General features: G+C 55.8%; 1 protein-coding gene across 5 annotated transcripts in view; it reads left to right on the forward strand.

Moving 5' to 3' along the window:
* ROR2 (receptor tyrosine kinase like orphan receptor 2) overlaps window positions 1-12023 on the forward strand; it is a 197569-nt gene extending 185546 nt beyond the window's left edge. For 4 of the 5 annotated variants that reach the window (XM_027041174.2, XM_027041176.2, XM_053205350.1 and 1 more), the window contains exons 6-9: window positions 2880-3194; window positions 4486-4731; window positions 7891-8093; window positions 9596-12023. In XM_027041174.2, the coding sequence (XP_026896975.1) occupies window positions 2880-3194; window positions 4486-4731; window positions 7891-8093; window positions 9596-11038 (2207 nt within the window). In that variant the 3' untranslated portion in view covers window positions 11039-12023. The remainder of the gene's footprint in view (window positions 1-2879; window positions 3195-4485; window positions 4732-7890; window positions 8094-9595) is intronic. The other variant, XR_008291318.1, reaches the window with a different exon arrangement.
* Window positions 12024-19486: the final 7463 nt, after the last annotated feature.

Below are 19486 nucleotides of genomic sequence, written 5' to 3' on the forward strand. Positions count from 1 at the left end.
CAGGTGCCTCTTCGCAGCACGAACAGCGTAGCTGATCATTCAGCATGAAGCGGCCAGCTCTCTGTCTCTTTGGGAGTTAGCATTTCTGGTGGGCGGTTAGCCCTCAACGCACTGACCTTTACATGTTGATGTGAAGGTCATCTTAAGGGAAATCCTCTGAGAAGTAAGAAAATGAATCAGACCAAAGCCCCGCAAAGCCCTGTTCCTCCTGTCTCTGCTCTCCCCCCAGGCACACGCTGGAGCCACCGGCCAGCCTCTGAGGCTGGGCTCCCCGGGAGACGTGGTGGGGTTGGCAGAGGGCCTGGCAAAGAAAGCTGTGCCCTGGTAAGGGGCAAGAGTGAGGGTCCTAGGTGTATGCTCCTGGGGGTGTCATTGACACGCCCTTCTAAATTCGGGTGCGCCGTGGCCTTGCCTTTCACCCCAGCCTGGAGGGGCTGAGGTCACGGTCACGCATAGACCTGCCTGGCCCATGGTGACTGAGCCCTCTGAGGACAGGGCCAGGTGTCCAGGGAGAAGTGGAAAGGGCAGTGGGGGGCCCGGCAGGAGAACGTTTTGAAAACATGGGTATCTCTCCTCGGAAAAGCTTTTCATGCCATTGGCAGCAGAACTTCTCAAACCTTTTCGGGGACCACAGGCAGCGAGCTGTGTTCTTTACATTAGGACTTGGTGTATGCGTGCATGTATCTCACAGACGGGAAACGGGTTGCAGGAAGCAAAATGCACCCTTAACAAAAGCGGTGGTTTTTCTCTTTGGTTTTATTTCATTAAGGGAGAAGAGCGGGTTACCGCCTTATCGTGAACCCTGCATGCTGACGTCCTCTCGGGTGTTCTAACCCTCTTTTAGAATGCTAGCCACAGACTCTAGAATTTTACATCCCACTAATTGGCAAGCCCTGATTCCAGGCACAAGACTGCCCCTCAGTGATTTCTTTAGGAATTGTCTGAAGCGTTAAACAACTCAGATACCTAAGCAGACTGATTTTACAGCCGTCTTTGGGGAAAAGGGTCAAATGAGGATCTCTACATTTGTGGATTGAAGTGGAAGTTGCTCTAGACGGACCGGCTTGGGGTTTAGAGACTGGCTGTGGAGATGTTCTGTTTGGAGAGCGTGCTTGTCCCAGGACTCTGGAAGCTTCCAAGGAGTCTTCAGAGTGATGTGGGGAGCGGGGGAAGGTGAGGACATGAGTTGTTGGATCTTCTGGGTGATCGGAAGTCAGCCCTCATGCGATATGTTCTGAGGGAGAGAGGGAAGAAGAGAGACCCTTACAGGGTCAGCTGTGACACCCTATTGGTTGATCACGGCAAAAGAAATGCCGGGTTTGGCTTTCTTAGACAATCTTTCTCTGCCTGGCGGTCAAGATGTACATCATGACCGCCCTCCTGATGGTCACCAGCTCTGCCATGAAGGGACAGAACTGGGTTCACACCTGGTTCTTGAGCCGTCTCCGAGAGACCCTGCACCCACACCCGGTCCTCAATTTTAATATAGACCGGAAGGGACCAGGCAGGACCATGAATGCACCTCATGTGCTCATACAGGCTCTGTGCAGCCATCCATTCCACAGTGTTTGGCCTCAACAGCCTCAACAAATCACTTGGCAGATAAAGACACAGGACCAGAAAGGGACTGAGTGACCCACTGACTTATAGTAAATAACAGGGCAGGGGGCTCCCACACCAGCTCACGTATTCCTGGGGCTGCTGCGGGTGCCTCGCGCGTCCCCCCCCCCCCCCCCCCCCCCCGGGATAACGGGTGCCCGCAGCGCCACCTGCTGGTCACACTGGGCACCGCACCACAAGTCCTGGGTAGAGCTGGGGCGTCCCAGGGATTGAATCCCAGCCTGTCCCATTTTCTCCCCATCTCTGCAAGGTGTGCCAGCAAAGGGACCTCTTTTTCTTCAGCTTCCTCGGATCAAATTGTTACAAGCAGGTCCTTCGCAGGTCAAAGGGGATGGGCCTCCTGGCAGTGGGCATGTGGCTGATGCCTTCCTTTGGGCCCCAATGGCCGAGAGGGGGCGAGTAAGGGCTCTGTTCATCCTGCTCACCTTGCAGCTCCCACCCCGTATCCTCTCCCCACACCAGGGGTCAGGTTCATTGCCGGCACACTCCGTCCTGTGTGCTACCTCTGAACAGCAAACCAGCCCATCCTGGCTCCGGACCCCCTGCCTCTACCTGCCTCTCTGCTCTCTTTGTCACAGAGCCTCCCCGCCTTTCCCACGTTGAGCACCTTCCAGCTGTTTCCTGGCTCTCCCTCTCGCCTCTGCCTCCGCCACTGTCTTCTTACTCCTCCTCCCGCGGTGCATTTCACAGGGCTGGCCGCCTGTCCATCTGTCCGGCACAGCCTTCATCCTCTGGGGTGCCCTCTCACCTACCCAGGCTGCGGCGTCAGCCTGCGGCCCACAGGACGGGGATGCCGGAAGACGGTGGCTCCCTGCTGGGTCCCTGTGCTTTTTTCCAATCTCTGCCTCTAGAAGTCACTGCTCTACCCACACAAGTCACAGGAGGGCCCTAGCAAGTGGCTTTTGGATCGGAAATCCGGATCTTCCTATGATGGAAAAAGCATCCAGCTGGATGAGACCCTTGTTTTCCTTGTTCCCCTTTGGATTGTGTTTAAGTGAGGCGTGGGGACCAGGGCCTTTCTGTGTCTGGCGCCGATCGGGGCGGCTCTTGCGCGGCCCCGGGGCCTGCTCGTGTGAGCGCCTTTCCGGGTGTGCGCAGGACAGCGTGGAGGGTTGGGAGGGGCCCGGTGCGGGGAAGGAGAGAGGGGGCCGGGGGCCGCGAGCAGGCGGGGAACACCTGGCTAGAGCAGAGGCCAGGCGCGCCAGGTGGGGCGGGGTTCGGGGACCCCACAGTTAACGCCAGTCTCCCCGCCCTCGCAGCGGCCTTCACCATGATCGGCACGTCCACGCACCTGTCGGACCAGTGCTCGCAGTTCGCCATCCCCTCCTTCTGCTACTTCGTGTTCCCGCTGTGCGACGCGCGCTCCCGGGCGCCCAAGCCCCGCGAGCTGTGCCGGGACGAGTGCGAGGTGCTGGAGAGCGACCTGTGCCGCCAGGAATACACCATCGCGCGCTCCAACCCTCTCATCCTCATGCGGCTGCAGCTGCCCAAGTGCGAGGCGCTGCCCCTGCCGGAGAGCCCGGACGCCGCCAACTGCATGCGCATCGGCATCCCTGCGGAGAGGCTGGGCCGCTGTGAGTCCGGCGGGCGCGCGGGGTGGGGCGGGGTGTCTGTTAGAGCCCCGGGGTCCCCACCGGCGCGGCGCAGTCACCGGGAGTCCTTCCGCCGCAGGCTGACAGCACCGAGGGAGGCAGACTTGCCCTGGGATCCCCGAGCGCCTCAGCCCTGACCAGGTCAGGTGCGCTGCCCCTTGAAGGGGGCGGGGACCCAGGGAAGAGACCACCTTCTCCCCCCCCCCCCCCCCCCCCCCCAGGCTTGGGACTGGATTCACTTCTTTGGCGAGGCTGGGGGGTTCCCAGAGCCGGGCGGAGCTCCTGACCAAGGGCAGTTCAGAGCCTGGTCCCTGGGCTAACCGCTCACGCCCCGATCCTGGCTGTAGGGCTTCCTCAGGTGTGACCTTGGACAGTTTAAATACCGGTTTCTTCCCCTTGCTCCGGGATAAGAACCACTAACCTCCGAAGGTGGGAGGCAGATCAAGTGAGTTCATCCTTAGAAAGTGCTTAGAACAGTGCCCATCCCTGCAAGCTCTGTATTTCAACGCCCACACCCCAGGTCTGGCTCAGAGAGCTCTCTGGGTCTCCTCCTGGGCTGCAGAGATGCACGTGATGTCCTCGCTGGGCAGCAAAGACGGTCTCCGAGGCTGTGGGCCTGGGGGTTTACCGCCCCCCAACCCCACCCCGTTCACTTCTGCTTTGCCTCTGCTGCAAGTGAACATGAGGTTGGGGTTGACGTCCTCATTCTGGAATGCAGGCTCCTGGTGGGTCCCAGAGGTGGTTTCAGGATCGTGGTATAACGCCGGGTGGGTTTTCTTCCCCACCTGTGTGTCCCTGATATACCCCCAATTTTTAAAACAAATTTTTGAATGGTTAGTTTTGACAGAGAGAGACAGAGAGGGTGGGCAAGGGAGGGGCAGAGAGAGAGGGAGACCCAGAATCCGAAGCAGGCTCCAGGCTCCCAGCTGTCAGCACAGAGCTCAACCCAGGGCTCGAACCCACAAACCGGGAGATCATGACCTGAGCCGAAGTCGGACGCTCAACTGACTGAGCCACCCGGGCGCCCCAGATGCACCCCCAGTTTAACTCGTGGGCTCAGGGCTTTATGAAGTCATGACTTTTAGTGGCGCTTTTCTGGGAAGCTATGTACATGCAGTCTTTTGGTCTGGAAATTTCCAGTGTGGGAGACGTGGGCACGGTGGTTTCGTTGCTTCCGTTTGTGGGGTAGTTGAAGAAGGGTGCTGTCTGTCCCCCCCCGGGGGTGGGCCGCTGCCCGTTGCCCTCGGGCCTCCTAATGCCTCCTCCCTCGCAGACCATCAGTGCTACAATGGTTCCGGCACGGATTACCGGGGGACCGCCACCACCACCAAGTCCGGGCACCAGTGCCAGCCGTGGGCCCTGCAGCTCCCGCACAGCCACCACCTGAGCAGCACGGACTTCCCCGAGCTCGGAGGGGGCCACGCATACTGCCGGAACCCCGGGGGGCAGATGGAGGGCCCCTGGTGCTTCACGCAGAATAAAAACGTACGCATGGAACTGTGTGACGTACCCCCTTGTAGTATGTATTCTCTCTCTCTCTTTTTTTTTAACGTGTTGACTGTTGTGTGCGACCTCGTGGTGACGGGGGGCCAGGAGGCTGGTGGGGCTGCCGCCGCCCCCACATCACCACCGTGATTGTCGGTTTTAAGTAAAGCCGTTGGCGGTTAGGGAAGTAATACCTGGTCATTCTAGGACGTGTTAAGTTAGAGACAGGTCTGAGGAGGCGTGGGCTGGTCACCCCTAATTGCACCGCTCCGTGGACTGCTGTGTATGTTTTGGGGGCCCTCTGTCACCTGTGTGTGGTGCTGGGATGCTCGGTTAGGCCCCTCATCTCTCCACGAGCATCGTCGCGGAACGTGTGCCAGTACGATAAAACCTTGATTTGCAAGCGTAATTCGTCCCGGAAACATGCTTGTGACCCAAAGCGAATTTCAGGAACCCTTAGCTCGGGGCTGATCATGTGACGTCCGGCGACTCGTATCGCCAGAACTCACTCATCGATCAAGTTCAAATTTATTAGAAATGTTTGCTCGTCTTGCAGAACACTCACAGAACAAGTTACTCCCAATCCAAGGTTTTGCTGTATTGATAGGGTGCTTCCTGGCGTCTGTCGCTAGGGGCGCAACACCGCCTGGCCCCCCCCTTGCCTCCCGCTGCACCAGCTTTCGTAGGTGGGCTCGGCAGAGTTGGGAAGAACAGGACTTCAGTCTTGTAACCAGTTTCCCTGCAATTTCTCTGTTACGTTATGAACAGGAAGAGAGAGTGTGACTAAGGGCTGCAGACGGTACAAAGTACAAACGTTATTTCTCTGTTGCAACCATTTATGTACGTGTTACCGGCTCCCATCCGCCTGGATACCCCGAGAGAAGAGCCTTCTGAGTCTTATATTTTGGACCCTGGAGGCAGTGGGTTGGTGGAACGTTACTGACAAGACATGGATGAGGAGAGATGAACAGTGAAGCAAAACACGGCTCACTGTGCCCCTGTTGGCCCCGGGCCGGGCACGTCTCCACCTGCAGTCACCTGAAAACTAGCATCCATCACCTTCTGGAAGTATAATTGGGCAGTTCCAAATTTGCCACTCTTTACTCAGCACAGATCTTTCTTTTTCTTTTCTCTCATTTTCTTTCCTTTTGTTTCCTTTCCTTTTGTTCCCTTTCCTTTCCTTTCCTTTCCTTTCCTTTCCTTTCTTTCCCTTTCCCTTTCCCTTTCCCTTCCCTTCCCTTTCTCTTTCTTTCTTTCTTTCTTTCTTTCTTTTCTTTCTTTCTTTCTTTTGAGAGAATGAGAGCAGGGGAGGGGCAGAGGGAGAAGAGTGAGAATCTCAAGCAGAACTCGACAAGGGGCTCAATCTCTGTGAGATCATGACTCAAGTTGAAATCAGGAGCCAGCTACGGGGCTGACTGAGCCACTCAGGCACCTCTCACCACAGACCTTAACACTGGCCTTCAAGAATGTGTGATCGCTGCAGGAATAAACTTTAAGAATGAAAATGCCAGTAGTTAGAGTGTCGTAAAGCTACTTTGTGGAATGCTACAGTTGTCTAAAACAATTTCCTGCAAGGGAGGATGTCCATGGTGTCCTGTTGAGGGAAAGAGGGAAATTGTAGGGCAATAGCTGTGTTATTTCTTTGCTCTTCGTCCCCGCAACTCCCCTCTCTGCATCCCTCCCTCCTTCCCCTTCTCTGTCTCTTTCTTCATAGAGGAAAGGGTTGTGTGTGTGAGCACACATAGGCACCTACATTTTTTGGGTGAAGCTTTGGAACACTGCACACCAAACTTTTAGCGGTGATTTCCCACGGTCTACAGAAATGTTAAAATGTAAGACGTTTTTACAACGAGCAGTGATTACTTTTGTAGTTAAAAATAAACCAACACCTAAAAATCTGTACGTCGTTTGATTTGGCAATTCTAAGAATACCTTACGTCGCAAAAATACCTGCACTCAAGAGGGCAGAAATGCTAAGGATATTTATTGCAGTGTCACTTTTAGTAGCTAAATAAGAAACAGGCTGCTTGTTTACCAGTAGGGGGTTGGATGGTGATCGAACCACATCCGTACCGTGGAATTGTGTGCGGCCATTGAAGAATGCGTAGGGCTGTCTGTTTCTCATGAAGCCTTGTCTGAGATGTGTTATTCTGCCACCAAACCAGGAACAGGAAAATATGGGTGATATGATTTCTATATGAAAAGAATTCTACTGATAATTCTATTTTTAAAAAACACGTCAAATTGTTGCTTCTGTGTGCCGAAATAGCTGAATATCGTTTATTTCAGGGTCACCTTAAAATACACATAGAGAATCAGGTGAACACCAACCTGTTGACAGTGGGATAGCCTTTGGTGAATGTGCTGTTAGGAACACCCACTTTCCCGTAATACTAGAGTCCTTAATAAGCATGTTATCTGTTGGTGATTTTGAAAAGATGGATGGTCGCACAGGTGTTTGGACTGAGCTCACATCACTGACCTTGGCCTGAGGGGCATGTGGAATCTCCCCCAGCCCTCCTGATGACAAATGACCATGACCCGGAATCTCCACTGCCCCTGAGGCTTCTAGAACATCTGCCTCGAGGGTGGGGCCAGGAGAGTTTTGATTTTATGTGTGGGGGTGGGGGGCATGGGACGGACGGGAGGGACAGACAGACCCTGGTCTGGGATAGTGCCTCAGCCCAGCTTGCCCCCTGTGCGTCTCCGTAAGTCCTGTAGAGGGAGACAGAGTGTTGCTTCTCATTACGGAGAAAGGTAAATCCTCACGGAGGCCTCCCACATCCCACCATGCTTTCTTCAAGAATGCTCGAGCCCCAGTTGCATACTGTATAGGGTCAAACTCACTGGCTGCCTGTGCCCTTCAAATCAAATGCATTTGTCATTATTATCTTAAAAGAATGTGTGTCCGTTATACAGAAAATGTGGAAAATCCTCAAATGTTGCAGACACGGGTCACTGCTCATCCCAGTACCTTGGTTATTACTCCTGTAAGACCCTTTGAGTTCACTTGTCTTCTGTGCTGGCTGGGCATTCCCATTTGATTCCTTGGTGGCAGTTTGGGTTCGTGTCTCATAAACGTATCCACTTGTGTTTGGCTCTTGTAGCAGAGTCGGGGGCCGGGGGTCTGGTGGAGAACGTCGGGTGGGAAGGGGGATATTTCTTAAAAACTCGTGACCCTTGCTGTTCACAGGCCCCCAGGACAGCAGCAGGATGGGAATTCTGTACATCCTGGTTCCCAGCATCGCGATTCCCCTGGTCATCGCGTGCCTTTTCTTCCTGGTCTGCATGTGTCGGAATAAGCAGAAGGCCTCTGCGTCCACACCACAGCGGCGGCAGCTGATGGCCTCTCCCAGCCAGGACGTGGAGATGCCTCTCATCAACCAGCATAAACAGGTCTCCCGCCCCTCCAGGCGTAGCCTCTACCTGGAGATCGCTGGGCTTCTCGATTTGCTCGAAACTCAACACGTAGCTATTCTGTTCTATTCCAATCTAGTCTAGTCTAGTCTATTCTTACTCTACTGTATCCTATTTTATTCTACTCTGTTCTATTTTTACTTTATTTTGACTTTTAATTTGTTTTGTTTTATTTTTATTTTACTTTATTTTTATTCTTTTGTTTTATTTTTCTTTTTACTTTCTTTTCTTTTTACTTTCCTTTCTCTTTACTTTTTAATTTTCATTTAACTTTCTTTTCTTTTTCCTTTATTTTGTTATTTTATTTTTTATATTTTAAGAGCGCGAGAGCACAAGCTGGGGAGAGGGGCAGAGGGAGAGGGAATCTCAAGCAGGCTCCACACTCAGCATAAAGCCTAATGCGGGACTCGATCCCACGACCTTGGGATCATGCTCTGTGCCAAAACCCGGGGGGGGGGAGGGGTCTGACACCCAGCCAACTGAGCCACCCGGGCACCCTGACACGGAACTATTTTAAACCGCCCTTGATTTTGCTGTATGTTCTCTAAGACATATCAGGACATTCGTGTGCTTAGGAAGTAAGCTGTAGGCATGTTTAGGATCGCCCGCCCCACTGTCTACGGCTCCCCCCTCCACCTAGACCTGCACGCTAACGAGGGAGCCCGAGGGAGCCATCCTGGTCCTGAACCTGCAGGGCTTCCGCGCTCCCCACAGGAGAACAAAAGGAAAAGGGTTTGGATCGGCCCACGACCCGAGGGCCATGCTGGCTCTTCCAAGGGGCTGGAGTGTGTTTTCTGGTCCGTGTGGAGTTGAGTCGCAGCAGACTCCTAGTGGGGGTAGGACAGACCGCTGCTGAAGGCCACCCCCCTCCCCGAGAGCTCCTAGGACAGTGAGAGCACCCCAAAATACAGCACAAGAGAAAGTCATCACCCGCCTGCCTTACGTGAGGGGACGTTTCTGTTACTTGCAGGCATGGGGGGGAAAGCTCATTCCCGTCTGGGCTCTGAAGGAGGTAGAGTGGACTCGTTCAGCTGTGTAGCCGGCAGTCACTGTGTGTTTGCTGGGGGGCTCTGGGGGTGGATGGTGAGGAGACGCAGTACCTCGTTTAAGGGCGGGCACATTTCCAGAGCAGCAGGAAAGGCCCGGGTGGGGGCGCGGCTGGGAGAGTCCAGGGGTGCCCCCGGGACAGTGGAGCCCAGCTTGGCTCGGGGGGGCGGTGTGCACTTGAGTGTGAACAGGTGCACGCGCACTGCGACGGCGTCCCCGGAGTATTTGGGGGGACGTCATCTGCAGGCTGCTTGGGAGCCGTTCAAGGTTTTCAGGCAGCCTCACGGCTTCAGAGCGTGTTGAAGAGCAGAGAGTGGTGGGCAGGGCCGGGGGGCTTTGCTGGGACTGCCCCCTAAGCCTTCCCCCCTACCCCCGTTCCCAGCTGCTCCGCTCGTCCCCCTCCTGTGTTTCACTGGGCCTCTTCTCCTCGGCAGGCCAAGCTCAAGGAGATCAGCCTGTCCTCGGTGAGGTTCATGGAGGAGCTCGGGGAGGACCGGTTCGGGAAGGTCTACAAAGGCCACCTGTTCGGCCCGACGCCGGGGGAGCAGAGCCAGGCCGTGGCCATCAAAACGCTGAAGGACAAAGCGGAGGGGCCGCTCCGGGAGGAGTTCCGGCACGAGGCCATGCTGCGGGCGCGGCTGCAGCACCCCAACATCGTGTGCCTGCTGGGCGTGGTGACCAAGGACCAGCCGCTCAGCATGGTGTTCAGCTACTGCTCGCACGGGGACCTCCACGAGTTCCTGGTCATGCGCTCGCCACACTCGGACGTGGGCAGCACCGACGACGACCGCACGGTGAAGTCCACCCTGGAGCCCCCCGACTTCGTGCACGTCGCGGCGCAGATCGCCTCGGGCATGGAGTACCTGTCCAGCCACCACGTGGTCCACAAGGACCTGGCCACCCGCAACGTGCTCGTGTACGACAAGCTGAGCGTGAAGATCTCGGACCTGGGGCTGTTCCGCGAAGTGTATTCGGCCGACTACTACAAGCTGATGGGGAGCGCGCTCCTGCCCGTTCGCTGGATGTCTCCCGAGGCCATCGTGTACGGCAAGTTCTCCGTGGACTCGGACATCTGGTCCTACGGCGTGGTCCTGTGGGAGGTGTTTAGCTACGGCCTGCAGCCCTACTGCGGGCACGCCAACCAGGACGTGGTGGAGATGATACGCAGCCGGCAGGTGCTGCCTTGCCCCGACGACTGCCCGGCCTGGGTGTACGCCCTGATGCTCGAGTGCTGGAACGAGTTCCCCAGCCGGCGGCCCCGCTTCAAGGACATCCACGGCCGGCTCCGGGCCTGGGGCAACCTGTCCGCCTACAACAGCTCGGCGCAGACCTCGGGGGCCAGCAATGCCACGCAGACCAGCTCCCTGAGCACCAGCCCGGTCAGCAACGTCAGCAACGCCCGCTACGGGGGGCCCAAGCCGAAGGCCCAGCCCTTCCCGCAGCCCCCGTTCATGCCCATGAAGGGCCAGATCAGGCCCATGGTGCCCCCTCCCCAGCTCTACATCCCCGTCAATGGGTACCAGCCCGTGCCAGCCTACGGGGCCTACCTGCCCAACTTCTACCCGGTCCAGATCCCGATGCAGATGGCCCCGCAGCAGGTGCCCGCCCAGGTGGTCCCCAAGCCTGGCTCCCACCACAGCGGCAGCGGCTCCACCAGCACGGGCTACGTCACCACCGCGCCCTCCAACACGTCCATGGCGGACAGGGCGGCCCTGCTCTCCGAGGCCACCGAGGACACACAGAACACCCCGGAGGACGCGGCCCAGAGCCCTGTGCAGGAAGCCGAGGAGGAGGACGGCTCTGTCCCGGAGACCGAGCTGCTGGGGGACAATGACACTCTGCAGATGGGTGAGGCCGAGGGCCAGCTGGAAGCTTGAGGGGCACGGGGCCGCCGGGCACCCGGGGAGGCTTGGGCAACCCCCACCGGGCTGGTTTGCGGTGTCACCGTGCGAAATCTGTTCCTCCGTCGTCCTCTTGTGCACAGAGCTGCCGCGGTGGCCACTCGTGGTTGGAGGGTGTGGGTGCTGGTGGCACCCAGCCGGGCGGGGGCGGGGGCCCGGGAAAATGGGTGGCACCCACCTGCACGGCCTGCATTCCCTGAGGTCAGACCGGCGGTGCTCTCTGCCCGTGCTCGGCGGGAACGTAGGTGGCATCTTCCCTCCACGTTGGCATATGGATCAAATGCGATGAAACTTTGGGAAAACAGGCCCCGGGGGGCGGCGAGGTGCGACCTCGGGCTTTGAGATTCCCGGCGGCTGGCCTGTGTGAGGACGGGGGAGGCCTGCCTTCTCCCCGCCGCCCCCCGCCAGGGTCGGTCTCCCGCTTCAGCCACCCAGGATCGGCGGGAACAGGACGCTGCCACCGACCAGCGTCCCACGAGCCCGGGGCTCCTGCAGTGGGAGTTCTGTGTGCCTTCAATGAAAATGTGCCTTAAAAAAGAGAAACCCACCGATGGGATCTTGTATCTTTGTGAAATGGTTTGAATTCTCCCGCATGTGTATCTTGCCCGCTTTTCTGGAAAGCGTTTCTTGGGTTTGGAAACGCGAGGAGCGACGTCGTACAGAGCACGGTGTTGTTCTTTTGTGTCTTGAGAATCATGTACGGGCCCGAAAACTGTAACTTATGTGGTTTCTGCACCATTTCCCTTGACGTGTCGTGCGCTTTAGTAATTTAACCGTTCGCGCCACCCGCGCCGGAATGCCACCGGATGTTGCTCGTGCGTTCGTTTGCTTGTGCTCCTGCCACGTGGAGGCGAGGTCCGCTCATGTCCGAGCTGGCGGGACAGTGCCACTCCCGCATCCCGGCGGCTCTCACTTGTAACTCCCATACCTGGCGTATCCAATAAAGCGAAACAGAACTTTTGGTCGGCTCTCTGCGGGTTGCGAGGACGTGGGGCAGTGGAGGTGCTGCGTGACCCCACGGCGATGCCCTGGGGCTGAGTGCTTGCCGTGGGTCGGGGTGGGGAGGGGGGTGGTCTCGTCCAGGACCGGCAACTCCGTCCGCGTGTGGACTTACGTTGCCACGTGACAGATGCAAACCCATGCCGTCGCTCTTCTGCTAGGGTCTCTCGGAGGTGATTTCCTGGCCGATGACGTGAAGTTGGTCTGGGGTTTTAGCCTGTCTCCTCCTGAGGTCCCATGGCCCCTGAGAGCTGGGGACCTGCAGCCCGGCACTTCCCAGGGCCCTGGAGCAGGGCGGGGGTGGGGGCGAGGCGGTGAGTTGGGAATGGGCTGCCTGCACCACCGCCCAGGGCCGCCTGTGCCTCTGCTCGCTGGGCAGTTCAGCCCGAATGAACCGCCCCCCCCCCCCCGAGGGGTTCCAGGGCTTCCGGTCGGGAGAGGGGCCACTGTAGCAGCACAGCTGCGGGGGGACCAGCAGGCAGCCTGGCCCCAGTGCCAGCTTGGGAGGAGGCCGTCGGAGCTGGTGGCAGTGGGTCCATGGCACGGGGGCCGGCGAGGCTCAGCGGGGAATTTGCATCACGTGTGCTGGAGAACCTCCCTCTCTGCTCCCCGGCGGGTCTGGATGGGACCAAGATGTTGCCTGTACAAGCGGCCGGAAGGGGGGCGAGCCATGGAGCCACAGATCCGACCACGTGATGGTGCAGCCCCTGAGGTCATCTTGAGCTTCAGGGCCATCGTGTGCAGCCTTCACCCGCTGCTTTGGCAGAATGCTGCTGACACACGAACTAGGATGTCGGAATGTGTATCCTGAGACCGGAGGGCCTCCCTGCTTGGCAGAGGAAGCGGCATGATTGGGCGGTTGGGACTGGGACACCACCCCCGCCTCCGGACCCTTCCCCCCCCCCCCCCCCCCGCCGGAGCCCCCTGCTCCTGGCGAGTGTGGTCTGAGGTGTAGAGGAAAAGAACTCAGGATCGGATAGGGCTGCTTCCCGTTTCCATTGACCTGATGGTTTAACCGTTGGGTTGACACCTGAGAGTGGAAAATGGGGACTGTCACCTGGCCGCGGGCACAGGCGGGCAGCAGCTGCCGCTTCGGCTCCCCAGCCCTCGGTGCCCAGCCGGGGACAGCGGCCCAGGCCGCCGACGCCTTGGAGCCCCCAGCAGAGGCTCCGCAGAAAAGTTGGCAGGGCTTTTTTTGTGGAGCAGGAGAGGCTTTGAATTGGGGGATTTTGCTTGCTGGGTAAACACAGCATCTTTTGTTACGGCTCTAACTGTAAAGCCTCTTACGTCCTCAGGAAGGTGACTGAGTTTCTGGAGTCCGCTGGACAACAGGTACTTGGCGGGGAGGTTCTGGAACCACTGACGTTAGAGCCAAGTTGCAGGATTCAGATAAACGTCCCGCGCGCCGTGCGCGGGCCGCACGCCCGTCCCCGTCCATCCCACGGCGGGAGACGGCCGCAGCTGCTGAGTAACTCGTGTACGTGTGATTGGTTTCGTCAAGCCGTGCAAAGCCCCAAATAGCTTTTTCAGTTCTTCTGTTTTTTGACGAGCGGTCTTTGTTGGAACAGCGTGTCAGAGCGATGGCTGATTTTTCTGTACTAATTTTAGAGGGTTGGACCAAACGCCACCGTATATGGTAGCCCCCCCTCTAAATCAAGAACACCTCTTGCTTCTCTCAACACGGAAACATTTTTTAAATAGGCTCCCTTGACATTCGGTTCCTCCTCGGAAATTCGGCGTCGGTACCTACGTGGGGGGACTTGGTGCTTTTACACCTTTGTTTGAAACGGATCTTACGCAGATGTCAGTTCTGTGTGGGATTCTTACAGGAACATTTAAACCGTTTTTTGGGGGGTGGGGGAGGTTTGAGGTTAACTTTTAAGAGGTTAACTTTTCAGAGTAAATGGAGCTCGGGGTACCGTCTGGAAACCTCGCCACCATGAGCCAAGGTGACCTACGGAAGGTCTGTCCCCTTCCCACCACGCCCCCGCCTCCCTCCTCACCAGTCCCCAAAGTACTAGAGACTAAGTACTTCCTGCCATGATACTTGGTGAGCACACAGCCATTGGCTCTTGAAATAGGAGTGAGGTTTTATTTAGGTGGGGAAGCCTGGGTTTAGCCTCCCTGGCACTGGCCCGCGAAGACATGAGCCCCGGGGTCAGGTGTTGAAACCAGAATAGCGCTGTCATAATTCTGTATTTCTGTTTCACTTAAGTACTGCATAGTGAATTCGCTCCTGCAGGTCAGAGACACGGCCCATCCCGTCCGCCCCGTGTCCCTCCAGGTAAACTCCCGTCGTTGGCTTGTTAAGGGTCCACCCAGTTCTTAGTACATGCGTGAGGAAACATACCTGTATGTTCTCATCTGTAGCGCTTTATTTTAATGCGTCCGCGGTCCCCTTCTCTACACATTGTTTCCTGCCTTGCTTTTTTTCATGGTGACCATGTATCTTGGGGCTCTGTGCCCTCCGGTGAGTAGGGAGCTAGTCTGCTGGAGGAATTTCTCGCAGTGCCCCTCAGTGATGTCTCAGTGCCAGTCCCGAGCCCCCGGGCCTGGAACGCTGTTCGCCTGCAGGCGTAGGTGGGGATAAAGCTGAGCAGGACTGAGGAGCCTTGGCTTGGTGCTCATACATGTGTTTAAAAGGACCGGAAGGGACGGGGGTCCTGGGTGGCTCAGCAGGTTAGGCATCCGAGTCTTTATTTTAGCTCAGGTCATGATTGTGGGTTTGAGCCCCGCATCGGGGCGTGGAGCCTGCCTAACGTCCTCTGTTTCTCTCCCCCTCTCCCTCTACCGCTCCCCTGCTGCCCACACTCTCTCTCTCTCTCTCTCTCTCTCGAGAAAAAAGAGCAAGTTAGCATTTTTAACTCCCTAGTATTGCTTTTTCTGGAATTTGTCCTGTTCACTTTTTCCCACTCTGCAGTGCTGAGGCCTTAGTGTGAAATGTTGCCCAGAGGCAGAGAAGCAGATTGATAAACCATCCCTTGTGTGTTGGAAGGCCTTAGGGGCATGTGCAGCTACCCGGGGAGACACAGGACCAAGTGAGAAAACTCCAGGAGGCAGCTGTGCGGATACCCGCCAGCCCAGGATGGGTTATTACCGCCCCTGCACCCCGGCTCTAGGTAGTAAAGTGCAGGTGTCATTCGCTATCACATCCACCAGGGGGCTGAGTTCAGGTGAGTGGTGTTACCTGCTTCCCGATCTTTCTTAGTGGAGGGGAGGCGCGGGGTGCAGGCAGGTTAAAGGGAACTGGGGGGAGGAAAGGCAGCCTGGTCCCTCCCTGTGCTGCTGCCCCAACTCGTGCCAGTTCCGCGTTGAAGCTTCTCCTTTTTCTCGGAAGGAGGGATGTATGTACAGGTAGGGCACGGAGTCCGGCCTGAGGAGGTCTTCGTTTGACATGGGCACGTAACAAGGCCTGACTCTGCAATGCCTGATTCCGTTTCTTTTTGCTTAAAGATGAATTGTAGACATGCCCAGAAGAGCCCTCTTCATTCCTTACTAGAAAGTGTCTCCTCACTACGGTGTCTTTAATGGAAACCTGCACCAAAGCCACCTCTCTGGGGGAACGCCAGTCTAAACCGATCCCAAGAACGTGCAACCATGGGGCGCCTGGGTGGCTCAGTCGGTCGAGTGTCTGACTCTTGATTTCGGCTCAGGTCGTGATCCTGCCAGGGTCTTGGGATTGAACCCCACCTCAGGCTCTGCACTGAGCACTGAGCATGGAGCCTGCTCAAGATTCTCTCTCTCTCTCTCTCTCTCTCTCTCTCTCTCCCTCTCTCTCTGCCCCTCTCCCCCACTCACACTTCCTGTCTCTCCAAAAAAAAATTTTTTTTCTTCAATTAAGAAAAATCCATGCCACCGTAGAATTTTCAGAAGATTCGCCGTGACTTTGAGATACACAAATTAGGCTTTGAGAGCCCGGAAAGAGAGTGAAGAAACTAACGTGCAAGTTGCCTGAAAGGTGGTTTTTAGTGTTCAGGACCCTTCCTCCTGCTACTGGTGTCCACACAGAGCTTTCCCCGTGGGTAGCACAAGGGTGTACTTTGGCCACGGCACTAAATCCGACGTGACTGGGTGTCTGCATGACTGTTGCAGGTGAGGAATGGCCCAGCCTTCCCACTTGTACATACGAGTGGGATGTACCAGGCTCTGAGGTACCGTATCTCTGCACTGCTCACCCCGGGAGACCCACAGCGTTTTGTAACAGGGAGTTCCTTCTGGGCTCCGGAGGAGGCGTTTCTTTTCCTTCAGGTCGAGGTCTCCAGGACCTTTCAGACTCCACTGGCCTGACCATCACTCTTTTCTTAACAGCTTAACTGTGCTGTAATTGACTCCCGTAAAATTCACCCATTCCGGGTGTACAGTTCGGTGACGTTTAGTAAATGTGCTAAGCGTGCGGGCTTCACCCGAATCTAACTTCGGAACATTTCTATCCCCTCGCAGAGATCCTTCCTGCACGTCAGCCCTGGGCTCTCTGGTTTTTGTCTCCACGGATTCGCCTTTGCCGGACATTTAGACGGAATTAGACAGTACGTGGCATTTTGCTTCTGGCTTCTTTCACCGAACGATGGTCTTGCGGTCCACCCGTGTTGCGGGGCGTGTCAGAAGTTCGCTTTATGGCTGCGTAGGATTCCATCGTACGGGTAGGCCACGTTGGTTTAGCCACTCATCTGTCGGTGGGTGTTTACATTTCTCCAGCTGCTGGGTATTATGAATAGTGCTGCTGTGAACCTATGTGGACATAGGTTTGGAATTGCTGGGTCATATGGTAAATCAGTGATCTTTCTAAGAAATTTCCCAAACTGTTCTCAGAAGCAGTGGCACCATTTTGCTTTCCCGCCAGCAATGATAGAGGACTCCAGTTTCTTTCTTTTTTTTTTTTAATTGTTTAAATCTTTATTTATCTTTGAGATAGAGACAGCGTGGGAGGTGGGGGCAGAGAGAGAGGGAGACCCAGAACCCGAAGCAGGCTCCAGGCTCTGAGCGGTCAGCACAGAGCCCGACGCGGGGCTCGAACTCACCGACCGTGAGATCACGGCCTGAGCCGAAGTTGGGCGCTCAACCGACGGAGCCACCCAGGCGCCCCAACAAATACTTCTTGAGTGTGTCCAGTTGGCTGGATTCCGTGATGAACAAGATAGGGAGCGTTCCCACTTTCTCAAGAGGAAGGTTATTGCGCAAGAAATACTGTGAAAACAGGCTGTTTCCCCCCACCCCCACCCCCACCCCCGCCGGGGTAGCACAATTGCCATTCAGTGATGCCTTGGGCAGAAGCCAGCTGCGGCCACCGATGAGGGTCCCTCAGGTGTAATTAGATCAGGTCCCTGCCTTTGCCAGCAACAAAGGACAGAAACTTTCCCCACTGTCATGAGCACACTGGCGACTTGGTGCCCACTGTTTTCAGGGCTTGTGAGGACTATAGATTCCTGGGGTCTTTCTGTGGACGACCCGCTTTCGTCTAGAGACCCCAGCGTTTCCTGGATCTCAGAAGACATTGGCAGGGCCCTGGAGCCCTGCGGGTGCCCCCTCCCTCCCCCCCGCCTCCAGACATGCCTGTGAGCGTGGTGGGGAAACCACATGTTTATTTTCACTAACCTCTGAGTGAGATGTAGCATTTCCTCTTATCATAAACGTAGGGAAAACCCAGAGAGGTGTTCGTCGCTCTCAGGGCTGGCTGCTGGTGGAAATCACTTATTCTTCTGAACCCCTGTGGTTGTGACAGATGCCCCGCGTTTGGTTTCGATCCTCAGTCCTCCAAGATCATACCCCTGATCAGACCTGCTGCAAAATCTTGTTCCTGAGTGAATACAGGAGCACACATACCACATCCTAACTTTGCTTTTAAAAATACTGCATAGGGGCGCCTGGGGGTCTCAGCCGGTTAAGCGTCCGACTTTGGCTCGGGTCATGATCTCACAGTTTGTGGGTTTGAGCCCTGCATCGGGCTCTGTGCTGACGGCTCGAGCCCCGTGTTGGGGTCTGTGCTGTCCGCGCGGAGCCCGCTTCGGTTCCTGTCTCCCTTTCTCTCTGCTCTTCCCCTGCTCGTGCTTTCTGTCTTAAAAATAAACAGAAACATCCAAAGCAAAGTTTTTTAAGCGCACATCAAGAAGACAATGTGGCGATGTAGGAGCTAGATGGGGGCACAGAATGGTTCTGTATTTTTTTTTTTTTTGAAATTTCAAAATTGTTGCTTTTTCACATCTCCTGTGCTCACAGGCCCCTACAATACACTAGGTGTTCTCTCTGTGCCCCACCGTCCCCGGAGGGAGCAGAGAGGCTTCAGGCTCCTGGAGGCTCTGGGAGCAAGGCCATCATCTCACCCGGACAACCAGGCCCTCCCTTTCCTTCTGGGGACATGTTCTTCGAGTTTTAATGATTATCCAATAAGGCTAAGTTTCTAGCTACTTCAGATTGCTCTCAGGGTGGATTTCATTAGCATAAGAGAAATGTCCCATTCCTTTCTTACAAACTTATGGTGCTCACTTCATGAAGTGCAGTGGTCTGATGAGAGCTGGTGATGATGTAGGTCCTATCCATATGCGTGTTCATTGCACTAGGTGTCTTCTCTTAATAAATTTCATTAGCTTGGTTATACCTTGGGGGCATTTTTTTGCGGAAACAGTTGCGTAGAAACCTGATACGTGCAAGGAAATGAGAGTGCTTAGTGGCAAACTCCGCTCTTGACACGCTGGAGGTAACACTGTTCCCGGGAACAGCAGGCGCGGATCTCATTGTGGGTGAAACGTTCCTTCCGATGTCCGTCCAATGGATTGGGCCACAGAAACCACACAAGACCCTCTCCAAACTGACCCCAGGCGAGATCATTAGATTAGCGTGGTGACCAATGCTGGTGGCAGCCTGCCGTGCTGGGGGTCGTGCGAAGAACCAGGGAGATCAGCAGATGGGCTCAGAAGCCAAGTACATTCTCGAATGTCCATGGTATTCCGTTGTCTGAGGAAAACCCAGCAGCACGAGGGGAGACCCCTTGGCGAGAGTGGGCAGTTTACACGATCTGGTCTTTACTCGCCAAATGTGCCTCTAAGATACACTGTGACCAAGAATCCTCTGACAAGGTTTGTGCCCAAAGTTCCTTTCCTTGTGACCCGCGGTGGCTTTTTTCGCTCACTTTAACTGGAAACAAAACCATGCGGGTATAGCAACCGGGCTCCCGCTGATACAAGACGGAATAACCAGAATAACAGAAACTGAGAAATTTGCCGTATTGACTACATCTATCCCTACAATCCGTGAATTTCTAATTCACAAGGTTGGGGTTTTGGAATCATAGGGAGTGGCAAAGAGAAACCGGTGGTAAGCAGTTTTGATTTTTTTAATGGGACGAGAAGCCAGTCTTACCCCACAGGGTTAGCGGCGTAGGAGTGTGGTGTATTTTCAGCTGAGCCGGAACTAGTTTTGGCGGGGGGTGGG

This window comes from Acinonyx jubatus, chromosome D4 (assembly GCF_027475565.1).
Source record: "Acinonyx jubatus isolate Ajub_Pintada_27869175 chromosome D4, VMU_Ajub_asm_v1.0, whole genome shotgun sequence".
Classification (NCBI taxonomy): domain Eukaryota; kingdom Metazoa; phylum Chordata; class Mammalia; order Carnivora; family Felidae; genus Acinonyx; species Acinonyx jubatus.